Source organism: Scyliorhinus torazame, chromosome 16, assembly GCF_047496885.1.
Source record: "Scyliorhinus torazame isolate Kashiwa2021f chromosome 16, sScyTor2.1, whole genome shotgun sequence".
Lineage (NCBI taxonomy): Eukaryota > Metazoa > Chordata > Chondrichthyes > Carcharhiniformes > Scyliorhinidae > Scyliorhinus > Scyliorhinus torazame.
The window spans coordinates 40074312-40099225 of record NC_092722.1 but is presented as its reverse complement, the minus strand read 5'-3'; the positions used below and the strand labels follow the sequence as shown (position 1 = coordinate 40099225).

Here is a 24914-nt window from a genome sequence, read left to right as displayed (position 1 = left end):
AGCCTCAGTTCATCTTCTCCCTTTATTATGTTTTTGGTCATCTTTTGTTAGTTTTTATAAAAACTTTCCAAATCCTCCGGCTTACCTCTAATCTTCGCCACATTTATATTTTGTTTCAGTTTAATACTATCCTTCATTTCATTGTTTAACCATGGTTCATTTATCCCCTTCCTAGAATCCTTCTTCCTCACTGGGATATATCCTTGTTTTCTTTTGGAAACATTAATATTTTTAACAATTTTAATACAAAACCTACAAAAACACAGAATAAAAATTAAACAATAAAAGCCCCCTCCCCCACCCCATCTTCCCATACAACAGTAGAACTTAGTTACTAAATCCCCCCCAGACAGTGGCCCGCTCTTTAAAATACAATATAAACGGCCATCATAGGAGGTCAAACCCTTCTACTGACTCTCTCACGGTAAACTTAATAATAATAATCGCTTATTGTCACAAGTAGGCTTCAATGAAGTTACTGTGAAAAGCCCCTAGCCGCCACATTCTGGCGCATCTTCACAAGGTGTAAAAACTCCATCACCCAGCCACACCGAGGCGCTTGGCGGCACAGTCGATCTCCAGCCTATGAGTATTTGCCTCCTTGCCACCAGTGAGGCAAAGGCAAGGATGTCAACCCCCACCCCCATCCAGAGTTCTGGCACAACCCAAACCACAAAAATCACCACCAATTGACAAGGCTCCAACCCAATGTTCAGGATTGCTGACATAGTCTCAAAAAAAGGACCTCCAGAAGCCCGCCAGCTTTGAACACGACCAGAACATGTGCACATTATGTTTCCGGGCCCCCCAGACACCGATCACATCTATCATCCACCACTTCAAACAAATTGACTAATTCTAGCCTTTGTAAGGTGTGCCCGATACACCACTTTCAGCTGGATGATACTCAGCCTCGCCTAAGACAAGGTCGAGTTCACCCTCCTCAGTGCCTCACTCCTAACCTCCTCTTCCAAGATCAGTCCCAGCTCCTCCATCCACTTGGCCTTCATACCCTCTACAGAGCCCGTCCCCTCCCCCATCATCCGCTGGTATATACGCAACATTTTGGCCACCTCCGAACCAGAGCATGGCAAGATCTTCTCGAGCAATGTAGAAGGCTGTTTCATCAGAAAGGTTGAAAAGTACTTTTTGACCCAACTGCGCACCTGGAGATACCTGAACCCATTAGCATCTGTGAGCCCATATTTTTCTTTCAGTTCCCCCAAGCTAGCGAACGGACCTTCTAAAAGTAGATCTTCCTCTCTAAATCTTTATCCTGCTTTTCCCTAAATTTAACATATAACCTAGAAGGTTAGAATAACTGATTCACACAGATGGGGGTCAGCCTAAAGGCAGCCCTCAAGTTAAAATGATGGTGGAGGTGTCTCCAAATTTTTAAGATGGCTACTACTACCGAGTTAGACAAGTGTTTATTTGGTACCACCAGTAACGGTGCTGACACCAGCGTCGCTCGGCTTGCTCCCCTCACAGATTTTGCTTCCACCCGAACCCAAAGCTCATCCAAATCTCTGAGCCACTCCAGGACCTTTTCAGCATTAGGTGCCCAATAATAGTATTGAAAGTTTGGCAAGGCTAAGCCCCCTAATTTTCTCTCCCTCTGGAGCAATGTCCTCCTGGTCCTTGGGCTCTTACCTGCCCAAATAAACCGAGTCACCAGACAATCAATCTCTCTGAAAAAAGCCTTGGGTAAGAATATTGGAAGGCAATCCACAGCCATAACAGTTGCAATAATCAAACTGACTGTAATCAACTTCAGGTTTACAAGCACTGCAGATACTAATCCCAAATTCTCACAATGCACCATGAAAGGGTCATAAAATCCTGCGTGCAGAAACCAAATACAGCCCGAGGAAATTGTTCAAGGAACTTTCCAATTAGTAACCAAAGAGAAAATGCTGGAAAATCTCAGCACGTCTGGCAGCATCTGTAGGGAGAGAAAAGAGCTAACGTTTCGAGTCCAGATGACCCTTTGTCAAAGCTTTTTTCCCAATTAGTAGGGTGAATTGTATCGGACACAAGGAGAGACAGAAGAAACTGGAGAGAGATGGGCAGAGAAGGCTCAGTTTAAATTGTGGAATTGCTGAAACAAATGTAAATGGTACACATTGCTGTTACTGTGCGTCGCTAATAGAAGGAGTTAATGTTTGGGATGGGGGGCCAATCAAGCAGGTCGCTTTGTTCTGGATGCTGTCAAGCTTCTCGAGTGTTGTTGGAGCTGCATTCATCCAGGCAAGTACATAATATTCCATCACACTCATGGTTTGTACCTTGTACATGGTGGACAGGCTTTCGGAAATGAGGGGGTGAGTTATGTTGCTGCCGGATTCCTAACCCTGACCTACTTTTGCAGCCATGGTATTTATGTGGTTAGTCCAGTTCAGTTTCTGATCAGTGGTAAAGCACAGGCTATTGATAGCAGGGGATCCAGCTTTGGTAATGTCAAGAGGCGGTGGTTAGATTCTCTCTTGTTGGAGATAGTCATTGACTGGCGCTTGTGTGCCATGAACTTTACTTGCCATTTGCCAGCCCAAGGCAAATTTGTCTTTCTGAAATTGGACATGGACTGTTTCAGTATCGGAGTCGTCGCAAATGGTGCCAAAATTGTTCAATCATCAGCGGACATCCTCACTTCTGACCAGTTAGTTTAACATCTGCTGTTGGGATATTAGAACAAAGAATAATATAGGAACAGGCCCTTCGGCCCTCCAAGCCAGTACCGGTCATGATACCACCCGTGGCCATATCCCTCTATACCCATCCTATCTATGTATGTGTCATGATGCCTTTTAAATGCCATTAATGTATCTGCTTCCACAACCTCCCCTGGCAAAGCTTTCCAGGCAGTCACCACCCTGTGTGTAAAAAACCTGCCTTGCATAGCTCCTCTAAACTTTGCCTCACGGACCATAAACCTATGCCCCCTGGTGACTGACCCCTCCACCCTAGGAAAGAGTGCCTGCCCAGCCACTCTATCCATGCCCCTCATAATCTTGTAGACCTCTATCAGGTCGCCCCATAACCTCCGCCGCTCTAATGAAAACAGTCCGAGTCTATTCAGCCTCTCCGCATAGCTAACACCCTCTAGACCAGGCAACATACTGGTAAACCTCCTCTGCATCCTCTCCAAAGCCTCCAGTTTGGTGACCAGAATTGTGGGCAATATTCTAAGTGTGGCCGTACCAATGTTGTACACAACTGTAGCATGACTTGCCAGTTTTTATACTCGATGCCCTGTCCAATGAAGGTATGCATTCCTTTTCAGTGAAGCAATAGAGGCTCCTTCATTAAATGTTTTTAAGATAAAGATAGATAGTTTTTTGGAGAATAAAGGGATTAAGGGTTATGGTATTCGGGCCGGAAAGTGGAGCTGAGTCCACAAAAGATCAGCCATGATCTCATTGAATGGTTCGAGGGGCCAGATGGCCTACTCCTGCTCCTAGTTCTTATGTTCTATATGCTTGCTTGACTATCTTGTCCACTTGTGTTGCCACTTTCAAAGGTCTGTGGGACCTGTATGCCCAGGTCCCTCCGACGTTCTATATTCCTAAGTTTTGCCATTTACTGTTTATTTCCCCTCTACGTTAGACCTACCAAAATGCATTACCTCACATTTGTCCGGATTGAACTCCATTTGCCATTTCTCTGCTCAAGTCTCCAACCTGCTTATCTGCTGACAATCCTCGACACTATCTGCCACTTCACCAATCTTGGTGTCATTCGCGAACTTACTAATCAGGCTAGCTACATTTTCCTCCAAACCGTTTAGGTATACTACAAACAACAGAGCCCCAGCACCGATACCTGTGGAACACCATTAGTTAGAATCTTCCATTCAGAAAAACACCCTTCTGTTATCCTGCCTAATGTGACCGAGCCAGTCTGTATCCATCTTGCACCTCACTTCTGATCCCGTGTGACGTCACTTTTTGTACCAGTCTGCTATGAGGCACCTTGTCAAAGGCTTTACTGAAGACTTCCGGTGGCAACCATGATGTGAGTGGTCGCACATTTGGCAGCTCCCGCTCGTGGCGTTTTTTGGGGTCCTTTTCCCGATTAAAGGGCTGACGTTTTGATGGAAAAAGGTGAGGGGTAGTGGAGGAAGAGTATATTCCACCGGTGGATGGATTTGTGGGCCAGAAGTGGTTTTAGGCGAAAGGAGCTGTTGGAGCAAAAAACTTTTCGTGTGACACAGGGAAAGATGGCAGAGAGCAAGAGATCGGCCCTACCTTCTCAATGGTCGATGGAACAGCTGGTGGACTTCTTGAATGAGAAGTTCAGGCAGCAGAGAAAGGAGTCTCTGGAAGACCTGGCGAAGACGGTGGACCCGCTTAAGGCAGGGATTGGCCATGTGGAGCTGAAGCTGGAGACCCAAAGCCAGGCGATCCAGGTGGAGGAGACGGTGGGGGAGGACAAGGAGCAGCTTACTTCATTGGCAGCCAAAATGGGGGTGTTGAGAGATACCCAGAAGTGGCTTCAGGAGAAGGTGGAAGATCTGGAGAACCGCACCCGGAGACAGAATCTGAGGATTGTGGCGATGCCAGAGAGCATTGAGGGAGCAGATGCTAGCTGTTATGTAGCCATAATGCTGGAGAAGTTGCTGGGTGAGGGGGCCTTTGAATGGCCCCTGGAGGTAGATGGAGTGCCCGTGGAAGATTAGTAGGCCAAGGGCGAACGGATTTTTGTTCTTCTCCTATGTACATAGGTTGTACTCCCGGATCGCCAATTTTGTGATGGATAGGACGTTGTTAGCAGGGGTGGTTGGTTCAGAGTACTTGGCAATTGTGGTTTTGGATCATACGCCACATTAGGTGGACTTGCAGATGAATCGCGGGGGGTGGGGGGGGGGGGGGAGAAAGAGTGCCTGCAGTGGAGGTTGGATGAGGGGCTGTTGGCAGATGAGGCTCATGAACGGGTGAGGGCTGCTATTCGGGGATATGTGGAGCTGAATGACACGGTTGAGATTTCGGCTGCCATGTTGCGGGAAGCACTGAAGGCAGTAGTAAGGGAGAGTTTATTTCAATATGGACGCACAGAGTTAGGACGGAGCAGGTGGAGATGGCGAGGCTAGTGGAGGATTTTTGCAGGTGGATAAAAGGTATTCAGAGGCTCTGGAGGCGGGGTTGTTGAGGAAGGGACAGAAACTTCAGATGGAGTTTGGGCTGATGTCCATGGGTAAGGTGGTAGGGCAGTTGAGGAGATCTAAAGGGGCGGTCTATGAGAATGGGGAAAAGGCAAGTTGGATGTTGGTCCATCAACTGAGGAAGCAGGAGGCGGTGAGGGAGATCGGAAAGGTGAAGGATAGCGGTGGTGATGTTTTTGGGGGGGGGGGGGGGAGAGAGACACGGTCCTGGATCTGATGGGGGTGAATGGGGACTTTTATAAGAGATTGTACAAGTCAGAGCCCCCAGTCGGGGTGGAGGGAATGAGGTGTTTTTTTGGAGGGGTTAGAGTTCCCTAGGTTGGAGGGCGATCTGGTGGAGGGATTGGGAGCCCCCATTGGACTGGTGGAGGTGGTGGAGGGTATGGGGGTGATACAGGCGGGGAAGGTCTCGGGCCCAGACAGGTTCCCGGTGGAATTCTACAAAAAGTTTTTGAGGACATTGGTAAGGGCGTTTAATGAGGCGAGGGAGCAGGGGGCGCTTATCCAATGTTATCAAAGGCCTCAATCTCCTTAATCTTAAAGAGTGATAGGGATTCAGAGCAGTGTGAGTCCTACAGGCCAATTATGCTGTTAAATGTGGATGCCAAGTTGATGATCTTGGCCTCAACGATTGAGGACTGTGTGCCGTGGGGGATAGGGGAGGACCAGAGGGGGTTTGTTCAGGGGAGGCATTTGTCGGCCAACATCATGCGGCTGTTATTATGATGCCCCCGGAGGGACAAAGTATGGAGGTGGTGGTCGCCATGGATGCGGAGAAGGCCTTCGACTGGGTGGAGTGAGACCATCTGTGGGCGGTTTGGGCTTGGGCAGGGATTTGTGGATTGGGTCCGGTTGTTGTACCGGGCGCCGATGTGCACACAAACGGACCGGGTTTGTTCGGAATCTTTCAAGTTGCACCAGGGGACAAGGCAGGAATGCCCACCCTCCCCACTGCTCATTGCCTTGGCTATAGAGCCATTGGCAATAGCGCTGAGAGCGTCAAGGGACTGGCGGGGTGAGGGTGGGTGGAGCATAGGGTCTCTCTGTACGCGGACGATCTGCTGCTCTACATTTCAAACCCGTTGGAAGGTATTGGGAGGATTGTGTGTATATTAGAGGAGTTCAGCCAGTTTTCAGGATATAAACCGAATATGGGGAAGAGTGAGATTTTTCCAATTCAAGCGAGCGGCAGAAGAGGCTAGGGAAGTTGCCGTTTAAGTGGAGGCGAGCGGTGGGGGGGGGGGTTAGCTCTTCCAAATTTGATGAAATACTATTGGGCGGCGAATATAGCCATGGTTAGGAAGTGGGTAGTGGAGATGGGGTCCGTATGGGAGCGGATGGAGGCAACCTCTTGCAAAGACTCGAGTTTGGGGCACTGTTGACGATGCTTTTACCGTTCTTGCCGGCCTGGTACTCCACAAGCCCACTGGTGGTGGCGGCCCCGAGAGTGTGGGAACAATGGCGGCAGCACCCGAGGATGGAGAGGGCCTCGGTTTGGGCACTGATTTGCAGGAATCATAGGTTTGTTCCGGGGGGCCTGGATGGGGTTTTGGTGGTGGCAACGGGCAGGGATTGAGTGGTTTGGGGACTATTCGTTCGGGGCAGCTTTTCGAGCTTGGATGGATTGGTGGAAGAATTTGAGTTGCCTAACAGGAATGGGTTCCGGTATTTGCAGGCAAGGGATTTTATCCGGAAGCAGTTACATTCCTTTCCCCACCTGTCGCCCGAGGGGCTACTGGACAAGGTGGTGTCAAAAACAGGGGTAGATGAGGGTAAAGTGTTGGAAATTTATAAGGAGCTGAAGGATTGGGAAGGAGCCCCGATAGGGGTAGTGACGCATAAGTGGGAGGAAGAGTTTGGGAGGGAGGTGGAGGCTGGGGTGTGGAAGGAGACTCTGAGGAGAGAAAATGCATCCACATCGTGTGCTAGGTTTAGCCTTATTCAGTTCAAGGTGGTCCACAGGGCACATTTGACTGTGGCCAGGATGAGCAGGTTTTTTGAGGGGGTGGAGGATAGGTGTGGGCAGTGCACGGGTGGGCCCGCAATCAAGCCCATATGTTTTGGGCCTGTCCAAAGCTTGGGGGATTCTGGCAGGGGTTTTCTGACGTTATGTCGGAAGGTCTTGAAGGTGAATGTGCTCCCAAGTTCAGAAGTGGCAATTTTTGGAGTGTCAGAAGACAGGGGACGAGAGGGGCCGATATCTTGGCCTTTGCCTCCCTGGTAGCCCAAAGACGGTTCTTAATGGAATGGAGGGACTTGGGGCCGCCAAAACCGGGGGTGTTGGTAAGTGACCTGGCAGAGTTCCTTCGGCGGGAGAAGATAAAGTGCGCCTTCAGAGGGCCTGTGGAGGGGTTTGCCCGGAGATGGCAGCCCTGTTGGCTAGTTTTGTTTTATGGTTGTGTTTGATGTGTAAATATATAAATGCCTCAATAAAATATTTCTCAAAAAAAAATTTGAGATGGACAGATTTTTAATTAATGGGTTGAAGGGTTATGGAGAACAGACCGGAAAGTAGAGTTGAGATGAACTATGATCATATTGAATGGTGGAGCAGGCTTGAGGGGCTGAACTGCCTAATCCTGCTCCTAGTTCCTATGTCCTTATGATGAAAGGAAGGTCATTAATTTTTATTTAGGAAACATTTTATTGAGGCATTTAGAATTTTAACATATTAACATACTAAATAACAGGACACACGGAAAAACCCCTCAGTAACATACCCAATTTCCCCCACCCTAACTCCTAGCTAATCATATATTAGATTCCCTGCCCTTATTCTCCACTTGCATGCCCCCCCCCATTCCCCCTTCCCCCTTCTGCTGACGGTCAGTTTTCCTTAAAGAAGTCGATGAACGGCTGCCACCTGTGAGCGAACCCCTGTATTGAACCCCTTAAGGCGAACTTGATCGTCTCTAGCCTGAGAAACTCTGCCATGTCATTGGCCCACACCCCCGACTTTGGAGGCTCCGAGTCCCTCCATCCCAGCAAAATCCGTCTCCGGGCCACCAGGGAGGCTAAGGCCAAGACATCGACTTTTCTCCACCCCCCGGGCTCCCAGATCTTCCGACACCAAATATTGCCACCTCTGGACTTGGAGTCACCCTCCCTTTCAGGACCTCTGACATGACATCTGTGAATTCCTGCCAAAATCCCCTCAGCTTTGGACACGCCCAAAACATATGTACATGATTCACTGGACTTCCCCCGCACCTGTCTTTCACCTCCTCAAAAAACCTACTCATCCGGGCCACAGTCGGATGAGCCCTGTGGATCACTTTGAACTGGATCAGGCTAAGCCTGGCACACAAGGATGCATTGATTCTTTTCAGGGCCTTCTCCCATAGCCAGACTTCCAAATCCCCCCACACACCTAGTCTTCCCACTTCCTCTTCACCTCCCCATCCCGCTCCATCAATTCCTTATATATTTCCGAGACCCTCCCCTCCCCAACCCCTGTTTTTGATATGGCCTTATCCTGAGTCCCCTTAGAGGGAGGCGAGGCAAGCTTGGAACCTGCCTCCGGACAAAGTCCCGTACCTGCACGTACTCAAATCCGTTCCCACCCGGTAACTCAATCTCCACCTCCAGCTCCTCCAGGCTCGGGAAACCCTCCTCAATGAAGAGATCCCCAAATCTCTGCCTGCTGCCACCTCCTAAACCCCCATCCAGCCCTCCCGGAGCGAACAGGTGATTGTCACAGATCAGTGACCACATCGACGCCAAGGAAAAGTCATTAATGAAGCAGCTGAAGATGGTTGGGCCTGATGAATTCCTGCAGTGATTCCCTGGAACTGATATGGCTGACCGCCAACAACCACAACCATCTTCCTTTGTGTTACGTATGACTCTAACAGCGGAGTTATCGCCCCCAGATTTCCATTGATTCTACTTTTGCTACAGCTCCTTGATGCCATACTCAGTCCAATGCTGCCTCAATGCCAAGGGCAGTCGCTATTACCTCACCTCTGGAGCTCAGCTCTTTTGTCCATGTTTAAACCAAGGCTGTAATGGTGTCAGGAGTTGAGTGGCCTGGCGGAACCCAAACTCAACATCAGTGAGCAGGTCATTAAGGATTAAGGTATATTGCCTTAGTGAAAGGAAGTGGAGGTGGTTGTCATATTTTGTCTCCGGTCTTCTCCTTCCATGATCAGCGGACAAAGCATCAGGAAATCCGGACTCTAGCTGCAGATTTAAAATCAAAGTTCTCCCAACGGGGTAGTGCAAGGAAAGCACTGCCATTTAAATATAAAGGTATGAATTTTTCTGGCCCACATGCAAGAATTCTGAAATTTTGGAGGATGCTGATTGATCCTTGACGAAGTGAATCTGAACCAAGCTGCAATATTTTGAAAGTTGAGAATTCACCAGGTTACATAAGAAATACAATTTAGAGTGTTACTTGTGAACAATGCAAGAACATATTTTATATATTATATTTGTTGCAGTAATGATATTAAAAACCCTGGTTTGCAATACATTCATCAGTATGGCTGCTAAAGCTGTAATTAAACCGTCGTAAAACTGAGGTAATTATTGATCCTAACCATTTACTTGTTTACATAGAGGGTTAATGGAATAGCGTTTATGTTTAGACGGTTCCCGTTGTAGATAAATGAGGGATTATGTTTAGTCCAAGCTAAGCAGATCATGGGACATGTTAGTGGGAGGATGCCTTAAGCTTGGGATGCAGATGATGTTATTTTTTTTCTTAAAATTTTTTTTTTTAGAGCACCCAATTCATTTTTTCCTATTAAGGAGTAATTTAGCATGGCCAATCCACCTACCCTGCACATCTTTGGGTTGTGGGGGTGAAACCCACGCAAACACAGGGAGAATGTACAAACTCCACATGGATAGTGACCCAGGACCGGGATTGAACCTGGGACCTCGGCGCCGTGAGGCAGCTGTGCTAACCACTGCACCACCGTGCTGCCCTCAGATGATGTAATTAATGGGAGGAGCCAGGTCTGTCTGTAGTTTTGGGAGTTTGGCCATGGGATTTTGAATGGAAAAGAAGTGTCTTGTGTCTGCTCTTGAAAGGGTCTCTCTCCAAAAGGTCTTTGTACAGAGAACAGTAAGTAAACCGGACTTGTTAACTTCATTTATAAGCGGCATTTGAACAGTATTGGGTTGCTTATTTGGAATTAGCGGCAGGTGTAGATCGTAAGTTAAAGTTTTCCCTTTTATTTAAAAACTGTTCAACTGTAATTGCAAAGCTTTTTCTTCGATCTCAATGTGGTTAATTCTGTGTTAAAGTTTCTTTTAACATAAAAGATACGTATTGGTCAGTCATCACTCCTGGGGTGAAGTATCCTTTCCTCAGTTTTACAAATTGCAAATCGTTTGCGGTTTCTCGTCCAGTATTCTAACAAAAATTGGGATCTGGTCTGGTATCTTAATACACTTTATAGATATGTTTACATTGGTGTATCTGTATTCTGACTTTCAACAATAGTGATGGCAGATTGTGTCTGCAAATTTGAAGGGATATCAAAACAAACCAGCACGACACGCAAAACTGTGCCGCATTCCAATGCTCCTTGCAAATCCAAGGTGCATTCATTCTCAGAGGTGTATCTGACCACAAAATAACGTACTCTTCTATCTGACCAAATTGCTATTGCATATATACCACTTAAGGTTTCCAGCCCAAAATTATATCAACATAAACACTCTTTTTTAAAAAATCAGGTCATTCAGTGAAATAAACTTTTTTTTGGGGGGGCGCAATTAATGATTAAGCAGAGATCCAAGGGTGTAGGCTGCCCTCCAGCACCAATGCCCAAGTAGTCATTCTTCCTGAGATGGCCAGTGTTAAGGAATTGTCACACTCGTCAGTCACCTGGCCAAGTTCATTGCTGCCTTTACCTTATGTCCACCCATGTACACATGTCCAGTAGGGGAAGTCACTGAATAGTAATTCTTTTCAGACTGGGATATGAACCGAGACAGGCTAAATGGTACCATCAACTAAACCATTAGTGTAAAACTCCCCAAACCAAAGCACAGTAGCTGCTGTGCATAAACCAAAATATATTTTTGATTATGCCCTTGTGCGCTAATGCAGGCTTCATCTGATCATCTGACACAATATTCATCTGATAGTCCACATGTAGTTGACAGAAGGGTTTAAAGGGTGGCATTTGGAAATTGTTCATTTGTTTGTACCAGTGCTTAAATTAAGTAGTACAATAGAAATGCACATTTAAAAAAAGATGCAACACAAAATCAAATTCATCCCATTATGTCAACTTACTTTCAAATGACAGTGCTAAACTATTCCTCTGCATTCCCTTACACCAGAATGTGCAAACTGCAGTTGGCTGTGCATTTTACCTCGGAACTAATAGTCTAAACATTAAGGCAAATTAGTTTTGAACATGCTGATGAATGCATCAAGTCCTTGGATGAAAGTCCTGGGTTGAAAAATATTCTTCACAGATATATCATTGCGAATAAAACAGGTTTGTTGGCATGCAGATAGGCTGACATACCAGTTAGTTCAGGGCTCCATGTACATGGTAAGATTTTGCTCAAAACAAGGAGGAAAGGAGATGTTAGGGGGAAAATGGTTACTGTTTAACTAAATTGAATTTGGGGTTTCAACTTGCAGGAATTGTGAACTGTTGGGCCGCTGGACACTGTCAAATATAATCTAACCACAAACTTTAAAGGGGAGACTGCATCGGGAATTCAAAATGAATTAGCCAGGGATCTGGGATAATGCAATTCTGAAACTTCTGTAGTAACAAAGGAATATGCTTTGATATAGTCCTTTCTCACACCCTCAGGACATTCCAAAGGATTCAATAGATTTGGAAGTACTTTGGGGCTTGAAATAACAACATGCTGACTTGGAGACAAGTGCCATCAACTGAGGCATGCTGTAAAGGCACTTACAAATTGGATAATGAGCAAAATGATACCTCAGAAGTCCTATGCCCACCAGTGCCTGCCCTGTTTTAAGGATGCATTACAAAAGCAGGTTGACTGCAAAACCATTTTCATTTCTAAGTTTCCAGTCTCTGGCAGGAACATGCAAGTAGGTTCACCAAGGGTCCCAGACATGCATACAACATGCAGGTCAAAAGTTAAAAGAAAGAAGGGAGGCAAATAATAGGGTAGCAGCCCCAGGGTAAGCAGTTAATATGGGGCAATTACCTGTCATGGCTGGTCCTGGGGTACTGAGAGGTGGGAGATGGGGGTACCCAGGGGGCCCCATCATTGAAGCAGGAAGGTTTTGTCTGGAGTCAATGTACACGCTTCCTGTGTGAGAAAGTGGTGTGGAGTGAGAAATCACCACTTCAGTGCAAACAAACATCAATAGCGTCAAACAACCAGACCCAGCATTACTGTCAAATCCAAATGAACATATCTGGTCTTCTCCCAAGCAAATAAAGGACAACTTGAGGAATTGTGAGCTGATCCATGCCAAATGCATATAGCATTCAAGTAAATCCATCTCCAGTGTTGATTTAAAAAAAATACAATACATAATGAAAGGATATATTCCATTCATATTCATTAAAGGTGCAGGAATAATCCAAACCTTTTACTCCTCACCATCATCCATTAGTTATTTCCAAATTTGGAATATGAAACAAACATCAAGAATATTCAAGAAAGCGGAGCACACTGCACTTTTATCAAGGAGCTAGGGTTTGAATCTGGTCCCTACTGATGGATGAAACTCCCCTTTCTGCTGGTTGTCGGGATTCTAAGTGATTGAGTTTTGACAGACTCAACCCAGTACTCAACTGCATAGATCCATAGCCTAAATGTCACCCAAAATCACGGTGGGATTGTCAGTCTCATTTGCTGCAAGGATTGCAAGCATGGAAAAGTACAAATGTTACGCTGGTCGGGTGAATGAAGGGGAGTGCTTCTGAGGTTAAGCTTTCGGGCTTTTGCCTGTGGTCAGAGTAAATAGAACGTACACTTAACCTGTCGGTGGTACGCTTGACAATGGTATACCTGCCTTTAGAGCTAAATAGACAACAAATGTTCCATTTCCCAGAAAGAAGCTCCTATTCAATTGCAAAATAACAGCTTCTTTGGAAGTGAACTGGGGGGGGGGGGGGGGGGGGGGTTGATCAATTATACTGGAGTACAGTTTTGACTTTTCATTCCACAGATTTAAAGACAGCATTATTCTCATCATTATTTCTTTTGCTTGCAAAATCTGTGAAAAAGATTTGAAATTTTTCCTCTTAAGTAGCTGTATCAAATTGGATTATTTGCACTCATACATGAACATTTTCACGAACTTAAAATCACATGTTGTTGACACTGCCGTATTAAATCAATGATTAGATCACGGAAGGAAATCCTAGCAAATTGAATATATCGTGAACAGTAAAGGGCTGTTGAGAAACAAGTTTTTAAATGAACCTTCAACAGAGGAAAGAACAAATAGCAAGTTGAACATTTGTCTATTAACGCAGAGTCCTGTGCACATACTTTTTAAATAATGTATTAAAAATATTCAGAATTTAAACATTTACAGTTAGCTCATGGCAATTTTGTTTCTCAGACCCACACATGAACCCATCAATAAAGGAGTGGCAACTGCTACTAATTCTGAAATTTCATACAACAGACTTCTGTTCTGTTTTGGACATTAAGACAATGGGTGGTGTAGTGGCACAGCACAGTGAAGGTCCATTGTGATGTTCATAAAAAAAGTCCCATTGTCTAGACAGTTATATTACAGAATGGCCCTGAGTGAAGACCAGTGTTTCTCCACAGGGAGAGAGAGAAATTCAGGGTCACTTCTATAGCTCCTTCTAGGTGATTAGAGGTAGCCATAATGAACTTCAAACGAGTTGTATCTCTGCCTGATCTCTTGGACGGAGGCAAAGCAAGAGACCAATAGAAAGCAAAATGGAGAAAGAATCAACATTGGTAATGATCCACTACCTTACTCAAATACCCATTTTTGTGTGCGCATCGGGGTCTGGACTATTCAACCGAGTCATACTCTTACCTGATCCTGCCCTCACTCAAGTCTCTATATAGACTCCTCAGCTCTGATGGCTATAGTAGGTGCTGAGCAGGAATTGTTTGACAGTGATTTGGAAGAAGAACTCAAAATAATTTCTTTCCCTTTACTCCAGGAGATTGAAGCCAATTATAGCTTCACCAGGGACCAAAATCAGCATTGGGAACTGAACTGGGATCTTCTTGGACAATATGAAACAGCTATTTACAGCTACAATCAAATAAGTCATCAGGAGAGTTAGTAACATAACATTAGAGGGATCAAACTATAATTCTGTTGTCGATCAGTGCCTCTATTAACTACTGACGGGTCCTGTTGTCTGGTGCTTCTACGTCCTTAATTTTGAGCTTTGCAATCCTGTTTAGTAGAGCAGAGGAAATAGTCAATGCTTGCAATACGAAATGTGCCTTCAAATGGTAAATAAAGTATGGAAAAGAGCTGCAGCCAGCAACTGAAAGCTGACATGTGATGAGAGAATTCAGTTAGTAGTAGGCAGAAAGCAGAAAAGATGTCAAATTTAATTAGAAACCAATGGGCTGCAGAGTGGGAAAGCCAGATACAAAGATCTATGTATTGCAAATAGGGAGATCTCCAGGCAGAACTGAAGGCCAAAATAAAATGTGCAAGGAAAGCAAGCAAAAGTAATCGTGAGGAATTGAAGAAACCTGCAAAATTTAAGCAGCACGTTGATAAACTCTAGGATAAGGAGCAAGCAGAGAAGCTGTAAAAGAAAAAGTTAATTTTAAAATTCAAGCACAATTAGGAGCTGATGAACCTGGAAAGCAGAATGCTGTCAATGTAAATTGTAGGTTAGGAGATAGAGAGTAAGAGAGAGTGTCACAAAGCTAAGCTGCAAAACTCCTTTGTTAACAAATAATCTGATGTGCAGTGCATTATTGGATGGTTCTCTTTTTATTGATTTGTCACCATTATAAATGCAGGTCATCAAATGAAAACCAGGCTGAAAATGGGCTCCTTTATTGTAAGTTTGGTTCTGTTTCCTCATCCATGTCTGCCTATATCATTTTTTAGCGGGATTTCAGAAGATGAACAGAAGCGGCTTGTTCAAACTATCAGAGCCTTTTTACGTGGAGGTACCTAGTGGGTGTCACACAAAGTTGTCCAGACAGTCCAGGGGACATTGTGCAAATTGATAGTGCTATCAATCTGGCTCCAGAATCAAAGTTTTTTGTTTGCAACGAGTGAGATTCAGAGGCAGATAAAACCAAACTCCTTCTCTTTGCACAATAATATTGGCTGTTTCCTCTGTCCTTCCAAAATAAATTGAAACTTATAAAAGGTAAACATAAATAAAAATTAAAAAAATAGCCTGCGTGGCACTTTTTTTCTTGGGGTTAAAGCTGAGCAACAATTTACTGAATTGCCATGGCCTAACAAACAAAAGATTACTCATCTTTAAAGCTTCACCTATGTGAATACCTTATCGACAAATTAAAAGCTATAACTAGCTCTACATTTTGGCGTCTATACCTGTACTGATGTGCTGGTTTGGTTTCTGCGAATGCATTGTGCTGTGACAAACCGAGGGCGGCATGTTCCCTTGTGACTGGATCAGACCAGTTTGTGTGAAGAATTGGTTTAGGGAAGAGCACAAGTCCGCAAACTGAACAGGATCGAGTGACCAGTTATTGAGATCCGCCTGTTTCATGCTCTCCATCAGACCTGCGGATAAAAGGCATGACAGAGTGTTAAGGAGAGAATCCAGGGAAACAAGAGGCTAAAGAACCAATGGGTCCACAGCCTGACAGGCAAAGCAGGTATCTTAAAAAAAAAAGGCCAACTAACGATAACATAAGCAAAAGGGTTAACCAAGTAAAATCCAAAAAATAAAATTCAATAAAGAACACTAATACCTAACCTAGCTCCACACATATGAGCACAAGGTCTATCAGCCAATTTTTGTTGTGTGCACAGGGTCAGGTTGGTTTGTGGAAGTGTGGTCAGCATGGCATGACAAAACAGAATAAACCTACCATTTCAAAACCTGAGGCAGACCAGAACTAAATACAAACTTGTATGGGATTGCACCCGTTAATGAGACTTTACTGAAAAATGTCTGCTCTGCAGCTCAGGAATGAAGTACCCAAATTGTACAAGGATATTGCAGCAGGAATAGCAATGATTTAACCTCCCTCAGCAAAAATATGCCCTGAAACACACAGGTACATGTGCTTTAATTATAACATTTGAGGCCTGTAAGGTTTTGCAGCCTTTCTGGGTTACATTTTACTTTTAAATTGCCTGGTCTTCACTTTATTACTTCTGCCTACAGGAAGCAGGAATCTGCAGCTTGGAGTTCTAATTAGTTATAGCAGGTAGAGAGCACAGCTCCGCATTATCAACAACCTACCTTGAAACTGGGAGAGATCCACATCAGACCAGTTGAAACTGCTAGCAATACGGAAACTCTCCTTCAGAGTGTCCAGATTCATGCACCAATCAGAAGGAATGCCTACAACAGCCATAAACCCACCAAAGAGCATTAGAACAACATCATAAACTCATCACAAATATGTTTAAAACATTGTTGTGAGAATTATATCAGCAACACGAGCTATTTTAGCTCTTTCTTACTATTGTGCCAACTTGCTTCAGTTGGTAGTCAGAGTTTCTGTGGATTTGAGCACCTAAACTGGACTTCGAATTTTTCCATCAGCCAACTCCAACAAAACAAATGAATGGAAAATGTATTTATTCTGTATGAGACCTGGTAAGCAAATTAGTTGCTGTGTTTGCCTGCATAACAGCAGCATTGTTTGCACTTCAGAAGTAACTTGTTGGTTGTAATGCACTTTGGAACAGCTTGAGAATTTGAGATGGTACCTAAACAAATAGTTATTTCCTTTCAGCTTAGGCCAATAACACAGGGGAAAAGTGTAGCACCCTCTATCACCATTTAACTGATCAGCAAATCACAGCTCAAAGATCGAACCTGGGACCATCTCGCTTATTATTACGTTGTATGATGATTTATTGCATTCACAAGATGAGAAGCTCCAATGTTACTAAAGGTGGGGTTGAGGGTAAGTTTATCACCCCCGTTCAGTATCATTAATCTGTTAAAGTATATCCCAGATAAGCATGCTTTCAATCAGTTGAATCATTCAAGTTAAACATTCCTGTGAAGATACAGGTTGCAAAATGACCACAGATCAAGTGGTGTAAAATGGCTAATTATTTTGTTCAAACATCATCAATAATTTCACTAGCAATCACAATATTCAAACACAATAAATCATCAGAAAGGCATTTCAACTTGCTCTATAAATGCACTAATGGAGCAAGGTAATTCAGTCAAACCATGATATTTAATGAACAGGTACATCCACTGCCCAATATCAGAGTTTCTGGAAATCAATGTAGACATTTAAAACATTTAAGAAATCTAGCTCAAATATTTTGAAAAGGATTTACTGTTGATGTTGCTCTGCAGCCTGACTGCAATTGCTGGGCTCTGGCAGCCACATTTTCTATCAAGAATCTGAGCCTCAAGGTCTGGAGCACAAAAAGCTTTGCTAATAAAAGTTAAAAGTTTTCATTATTTTTCCACTTCTCCACTGGAAGCATTGACTAAAAGGGCTTATTTTGCTATAATTTAAGAACAAATAGGGTGTGACCTGGGTCTAGGGCAGCAGGCGACAGGGCAGGCTAGGTCAAAAGGATGCAGGCTTTATTAAAATCTGGTTGAAGAACATAATTTGCAGCAGGTAAAGGAGGGAAAGTGAAATAAAGCAGCAGGGCCACTGGAGAAGTCAGGAGGAAGGCATGCCAAGAGTAAGGTGAAGGGATGGCAGGTGGACGAAGCACAATGTTATTTTAATAATGGTTGGGAACCAAGAAAGGAAGCGCTGTACCACAACATCGTTCTTTCCCCATTATAAAAGGAGGTAATGCAGGTGGGAAGAAGCTTACTCCACAGAATCGCCTAGTGGCTAAAGCCTGTCATTATGGAACAGTTTGCACAGCAAAACTGAATAGGAAATGTTGAGAATGTATTTAGAGTGCCCAATTATTAATATTTTTTCCAATTAAGGGGCAATTTAGCGTGGCCGATCCACCTAACCTGCACATCTTTGGGTTGTGGGGGTGAAACCCACGCATACACGGGGAGAATGTGCAAACTCCACACGGACAGTGACCCAGTGCCGGGATTCAAACCCGGGTCCTCAGCACCATAGTCCCAGTGCTAACCACTGCACCACGTGCCACCCTTGAGATGTTGAGAATTTATAACAGCAAATAACAACAGAAAAAAAGTGTAAATGTTACCGTAACCAAATCAGGGTCCAGATACAAGGATAGAAAATATTAGAAATTTACAGCAAATCTATAAGCAGCTGATAAAGGAGACAGCTTAAAGTTTAAATGTTTGAAGGGTTTCCACCGGTCAACCTGCCTTTTTCTTTGTTGAGATGCTGACAGATTTGCTGTAGGTTTCCAGAATTTCGTTTGAGATGTATAACCAACACCTATCCTTCAATTTTTAACCCTGGAGTGTAATACGTAGCTTTGGTTTCTAAACCCTCAATTTAGTTATTTCAAAGAATATATATTTTATTTGTTCACGGGATGGGAGTGTCGCAGCCTGGACTAGCATTTATTGCCCTCCCAAATTGCCCTTGAGGGGGCAGTTAAGAGTCAACCACTTTGCTGTGGATCTGGAGTTACATGTATGGCAGACCAGGTAATGATGACCTTAGTGAATCAGATGGGTTTTTACGGCAATCGACCATAGTTTCATGGTTATCATCAGACTTTTAATTCCAGAGTTTTATTGAATTCAAATTTCACCATCTGCAGTGGCAGGATATGAACCTGGGTCCCCAGAGCAATTCTCTGGGTCTCTGGTTTCCCAGGCCAGTGACAATACCACTGGACAATACCGCCTCCACATAAAACATAATTTGCTGCCAGCTACCCAGTGTACCCTACATATCATTTTGCACAGATTTGATATGCTTGATATCGGTATTAGAAAAAAAACTTACATTTATATAGCTCCATATATCAACATCTCCAAACACATCAAATCCAAACATTTACTTCCTGATGTGCCATTACTCGTATGTAGAAAACACGGTGGCCAATTCGCACACAAGCTTCCACAAACAGTAACTGAGATGAATGATCATTTAAAGTGTTCTTAGTAGAGTTGGTTAAAGGAAGAATGTTGGCTAGGGCACAGATGAAATTCCTTCACGTTTTCACAAACATACATCCACACAAATAGTCATGTGAAGCCTCTTTTTTAACACATAGTTCGAAAGACTACATCTCCCTCCAACAATTCAGCACCATACATAGTATTTGACTGAAATGTGGCTAAGTTCTTTTTTTTTTTATAAATGTTTTATTGAAAATTTTTTCCCAAACAACAATTTTTCCCCTCTTACAAAGCAAACGCAACAATAACAATACAGAAATTTTAAACAATACACAAGTAACAAAACCCCTTTATCTTTGACCTAAACTAAACCCCCCCCCTCCCCCTGGGTTGCTGCTGCTGGTCATCTGTCTTCCCTCTAACGTTCCCCTAGGTAGTCGAGAAATGGCTGCCACCGCCTGGTGAACCCTTGAGCCGATCCTCTCAGGGCAAACTTTATCTGCTCCAGTTTAATGAACCCCGCCATATCATTTACCCAGGCCTCCAGTCCGGGGGGTTTCGCCTCCTTCCACATGAGTAGGATCCTGCGCCGGGCTACTAGGGACGCAAAGGCCACAACGTCGGCCTCTTTCGCCTCCTGCACTCCCGGCTCTTCCGCAACTCCAAATAGAGCTAACCCCCAGCCTGGTTTGACCCGGGCCTTCACCACCCGCGAAATCACTCCCGTCACTCCCTTCCAATACCCTTCCAGTGCCGGGCATGCCCAAAACATATGTGCGTGGTTTGCCGGGCTCCCGCCACACCTCCCACATTTGTCCTCCACTCCAAAGAACCTGCTCAATCTTGCTCCCGTTATGTGTGCTCTATGTAGCACCTTAAATTGAATCAGGCTAAGCCTGGCGCATGAGGAAGAGGAATTTACCCTGCTTAGGGCATCAGCCCACATACCCTCCTCTATCTCCTCCCCTAGTTCTTCTTCCCACTTTCCTTTTAGTTCGCCCACCGACTCCTCCCCCTCTTCCCTCATCTCTCGGTAAATCTCTGACACCTTGCCCTCTCCGACCCACACCCCTGAAAGCACCCTGTCCTGTATCCCCTGTGTCGGGAGCAATGGAAATTCCCTCACCTGTTGTCTAGTAAATGCCCTCACCTGCATATATCTCAAGAAATTTCCCCGGGGCAACTTATACTTTTCCTCCAATGCTCCCAAGCTTGCAAAAGTCCCATCTATAAATAAATCTCCCACCCTCCTAATTCCCAACTGGAACCAGCTCTGAAATCCTCCATCCATTCTTCCTGGGGCGAACCTATGGTTGTTCCTGATTGGGGACCCCACCAGGGCTCCCCGCACCCCTCTCTGTCGCCTCCACTGTCCCCAGATATTCAATGTTGCCGCCACCACCGTGTTCGTGGTAAACTTTTTAGGTGAGATCGGTAGCGGCGCCGTCACCAGCGCCTCTAAACTCGTCCCTTTACAGGACTTTCTCTCCAGTCTTTCCCACGCCGCTCCCTCACCCTCCATCATCCATTTACGTATCATTGCCACATTGGCAGCCCAATAGTAATCGCCCAAGTTCGGTAGTGCCAATCCTCCTCTGTCCCTACTGCGCTGAAGGAACCCCCTCCTTACTCTCGGAACTTTCCCTGCCCACACGAAGCTCGAGATGCTCCTGTCTATTTTATTAAAAAAGGTCTTAGTGATTAGTATAGGGAGACATTGAAATACAAATAAGAACCTCGGGAGGACCATCATCTTAATTGCTTGCACCCTGCCCGCCAGCGATAGAGGCTGCATGTCCCACCTCTTGAAGTCCTCCTCCATTTGTTCTACCAACCGTGTCAGATTAAGTCTGTGCAAGGTTCCCCAGCTCCTAGCGATCTGAATCCCCAGGTATCGGAAGTTTCTTTCCACTTTCCTTAGAGGCAAGCCTTCTATCTCTCTACTCTGGTCCCCTGGATGTATCACAAATAATTCACTCTTTCCCATGTTTAGCCTATACCCCGAGAAATCCCCGAACCCCCTCAAAATTCGCATAACCTCTATCATTCCCCCCGCTGGGTCCGACACGTATAACAATAGGTCATCCGCATATAACGAGACTCGGTGTTCTTCTCCCCCTCTAATCACCCCTCTCCATTTCCTGGAGTCTCTCAACGCCATGGCCAGAGGTTCAATTGCCAACGCGAACAACAATGGAGACAGCGGGCATCCCTGTCTTGTTCCCCTATATAGTCGGAAATACTCCGATCTATGTCGACCTGTAACTACGCTTGCCGTTGGAGCCCCATAAAGAAGTCTAACCCAGCTAATAAACCCGTTCCCAAACCCAAACCTCCTTAACACTTCCCATAAATACTCCCACTCCACCCTATCAAATGCCTTCTCTGCGTCCATTGCCGCCACTATCTCTGCCTCCCCCTCCACTGGGGGCATCATTATCACCCCTAATAGTCGTCGCACGTTAACATTCAGTTGTCTCCCTTTTACGAACCCTGTCTGGTCTTCGTGCACCACCCCCGGGACACAGTCCTCTATCCTCGATGCCAGTACCTTTGCCAACAATTTGGCGTCCACGTTCAACAATGAAATGGGTCTATAGGACCCGCACTGCAACGGATCTTTATCCCTCTTCAAAATTAACGATATCGTCGCCTCCGACATCGTCGGGGGTAGAGTCCCCCCTTTCCTGGCCTCATTGAACGTCCTCACCATCAACGGGGCCAACAAGTCCACATATTTTCTGTAATACTCCACCAAATGTGGCTAAGTTCTGGAGTGAAGCTTGAACCTGCAACCTTTGGAAGCAAGAGTACCATCCATCTAAGCCAGCTAACATACACTTCAGCATTACAGATTATATATTCAGAATGTTTTAAAGTTGCTATGAATAATGTTACAATTGTAATAAGGTTATAACTATTTATACCACTCCTCTACTGATATGTGGACAATTCTATCAAAAGTTATCAATATAGTGTGAAAAATAAATTTTCATCCGGGCTACCTCACCATAATATTGAATAACACTCTTTGTTGCTCTTAATTCCAGCCTCAAAATAGTTCATTTCTGGGACTTCCGGAGGCATTATGAAGGGGGAAGGTAGGTTCTGTTGGGAACTGCACTTTTGTCCCTTTTCACTTAGTTTAGGGGGTATTTCTGTTTAAAAACCCTCATATTTAATGGCATAAGGTACCCACATGGATGAAATGTCAAGAAAACCCAGGGGAAAAAAGGCTGAAAATATAAGTTCGTCGACTGAGTCAGCCTCTTGGATGAAGTGAACAGGCAATAAGGTGGCAGAGGGAGTATATTGTGAGATTATTCACATTGGCCGTAAGAATAGGAAAATAATATTTTTCTAAAAGGCATGAAACTTCAAATGTGAACTTTAAATGTTGATTTTCAGTGAGACTTGGGCGCACTCATACAAGGAACACAAAATATTAGCATGCAGGTAAATACGAAAGCAAATGGCACAATGGATTGGAATAGAAGAATAAAGAGGTCTTGACACAAATGAACACACTTGGAATACATTGTGTAATTTTGATCTCCATATTTAAGGAAGGATATACTCGTGTTAGAGGTAGTTCACGAGAATGGTCCATGATGCCAGGGTCAGCCTATGACTATATTCTTTGGTGTTTAGGAGAATGAGAGATGATCTAATTTAAACGTTCGATTATGAAGGGGCTTGACAGTGGATATTGGGATGTAGTTTCTCTTGCCTAGGGAATCTAGAACAAGGGCACACAATTTCAGAATAAAGGGCTGATCATTTAGGACAGATAAGGAGAAATTTTGACTTGCAAATCTTTGGAATTGTCTATCTTAGAGGGTTCTGGACGCACCATCATTGAACATATTGAAGAGTGAGATAGAAAAGACTTCTGGTGACTCAGAGAATAAAGGAATATGGGGATCTGGCAGGAGAATTAAAGCCCAAGATTAGCCTTGATCATATTGAATGGTGGAGCAGGCTCGACAGGCTGTATGGTCTTCTCCTGCTCCTATTTCTTATGTTCTTGTATTTTCCAATCTATTCATGTCACTGAAGTCTCTCATTCCTGGAGCTATTCTTGTAAATCTTTTCTGGACTCTCTCCAAAGTTTTCACATCCTTTCTAAGTGTAGTGCCCAGAATTGGACACACTGCTTAGTTGAGACTGAACCAGTATTTTATAAAGGTTCACTATAACCTCCTTGCCTTCACAGTCTATGCCTCTATTAATAAAGTCCAAGATCCTTTATGCCTTATTAACCACTTTCTTGAACTAATTACCCTGCCAACTGAAAAGATTTGTTCACATGCAGCGCCAGCCAGCCATACCTCTGCTCTTACAGCTCCTTTTAGAATTGTATCCTACATTTTAGATTGTTCTTCTAATTCTTCCTCCTAAAATACATCACATTACACTTATCTGCATTAAATTTGATCTGCCATGTGTGCCGAAACCACCAGCTTGATCATGTCCCCATTAATTCTGTCAGTACCCTCCACATGGTTCATACTAATTCAAAATAAGGCCTTATCATCACATTTTGAAATTGGGCTCTACACACCCAGATCTAGGTCATTAACATAGATCAAGAAAAAGTAATGGCACGTATCCCTGGTGAATCCCATTGCCTTCAGTCTAGAAAAAAAAATTATTTACCACGACTGTTTCCTGTCACTCAGCCAACTTCGTATCCATGCCATTTGTCCCTTTTATTTCAGACACTGACTTTGCAGACAAGCCTGTTGGCTCTTTATCAAACACCTTTTGGAAGTCTATATATACTTTTATCAATACTTAGCAAACCTCGGTTACTGCATCAAAATAGTTCAAGTTAGTTTTACACTATTTGCCTTTAACAAGTCTATGCTGGCTTTCCTTAATTAATCCACATTTCTCCAAGTGCCGAATTATCATTTCAAAAATAGTTCCCACCATAGAGGATAAACAGACTGGCCTGTAGTTGCTCAGCTTATCTTTGCATCATTTTTTGAACAGGCATGTAACATTTCCTATTCTCCTATCGTCTAGCATCACCCCTGATTCCGAGGAGGATTGGACGATTATTGCCAGCGTTCCTCCACAATTTTTACCCTTCCCTCAGTACCTACGAATACATCTCCTCCAGTCCTAGTGATTTGAAATATAGCTCGTCTTTCTCATACCTCCTCTTTATTACATTTAGCCCACCCAGTGTCTCAACTATCTCTTACTTCACCAGTATTTGAGCAGCACCTTCTTCCTTACAAAAAGTCAGATGCAAAGTGCTCATTTAGTGCGTCAGCTACAATCGCTACACCCATATGCAAGTCCCCTTTTTAGTCATTAATCAACCCTACTCCAGTCCCAATTCCAGCCTCAGGTGACTGTCTATGCAGAGTTTGCATTTTCTCCCATGTCTCCCCATGGGTTTCCTCTGGGTGCTCCGGTTTCCTCCTTCAGTCTAAAGATGTGCAGGGCAGGTTAGGTGGATTAGCCATGCAAAATTTCCCCTTAGTGTCCAAAAGATTAGATGCAGTTACTGGGTTTAGTGGATCTAGGTAGGGTGCTCTTTCCAAGAGTCGGTGCAGACTCGTTGGGCCAAATGGCCCCCTTCTGCACTATAGAGATTCTATGATTCTCATTTT

The 24914-nt window shown here is 44.4% G+C and overlaps 1 protein-coding gene and 1 long non-coding RNA gene across 11 annotated transcripts in view; one reads left to right on the top strand and one right to left on the bottom strand.

Moving 5' to 3' along the window:
• foxj3 (forkhead box J3) overlaps positions 1-24914 on the bottom strand; it is a 198051-nt gene that overhangs the window by 4167 nt on the left and 168970 nt on the right. For 4 of the 10 annotated variants that reach the window (XM_072478365.1, XM_072478366.1, XM_072478367.1 and 1 more), the window contains exons 9-11: positions 16534-16635; positions 15654-15845; positions 12323-12427 (exon numbers count right to left, since the gene is read on the bottom strand). In XM_072478365.1, coding sequence (XP_072334466.1) covers positions 12323-12427; positions 15654-15845; positions 16534-16635 — 399 coding nt within the window. The remainder of the gene's footprint in view (positions 1-12322; positions 12428-15653; positions 15846-16533; positions 16636-24914) is intronic. The other 6 variants (XM_072478368.1, XM_072478370.1, XM_072478371.1 and 3 more) reach the window with 3 other exon arrangements.
• LOC140392763 (uncharacterized) lies at positions 16766-22403 on the top strand. The gene is made up of 3 exons (XR_011935421.1): positions 16766-16893; positions 17033-17206; positions 22338-22403. It is a non-coding gene; the product is annotated as an uncharacterized lncRNA (long non-coding RNA).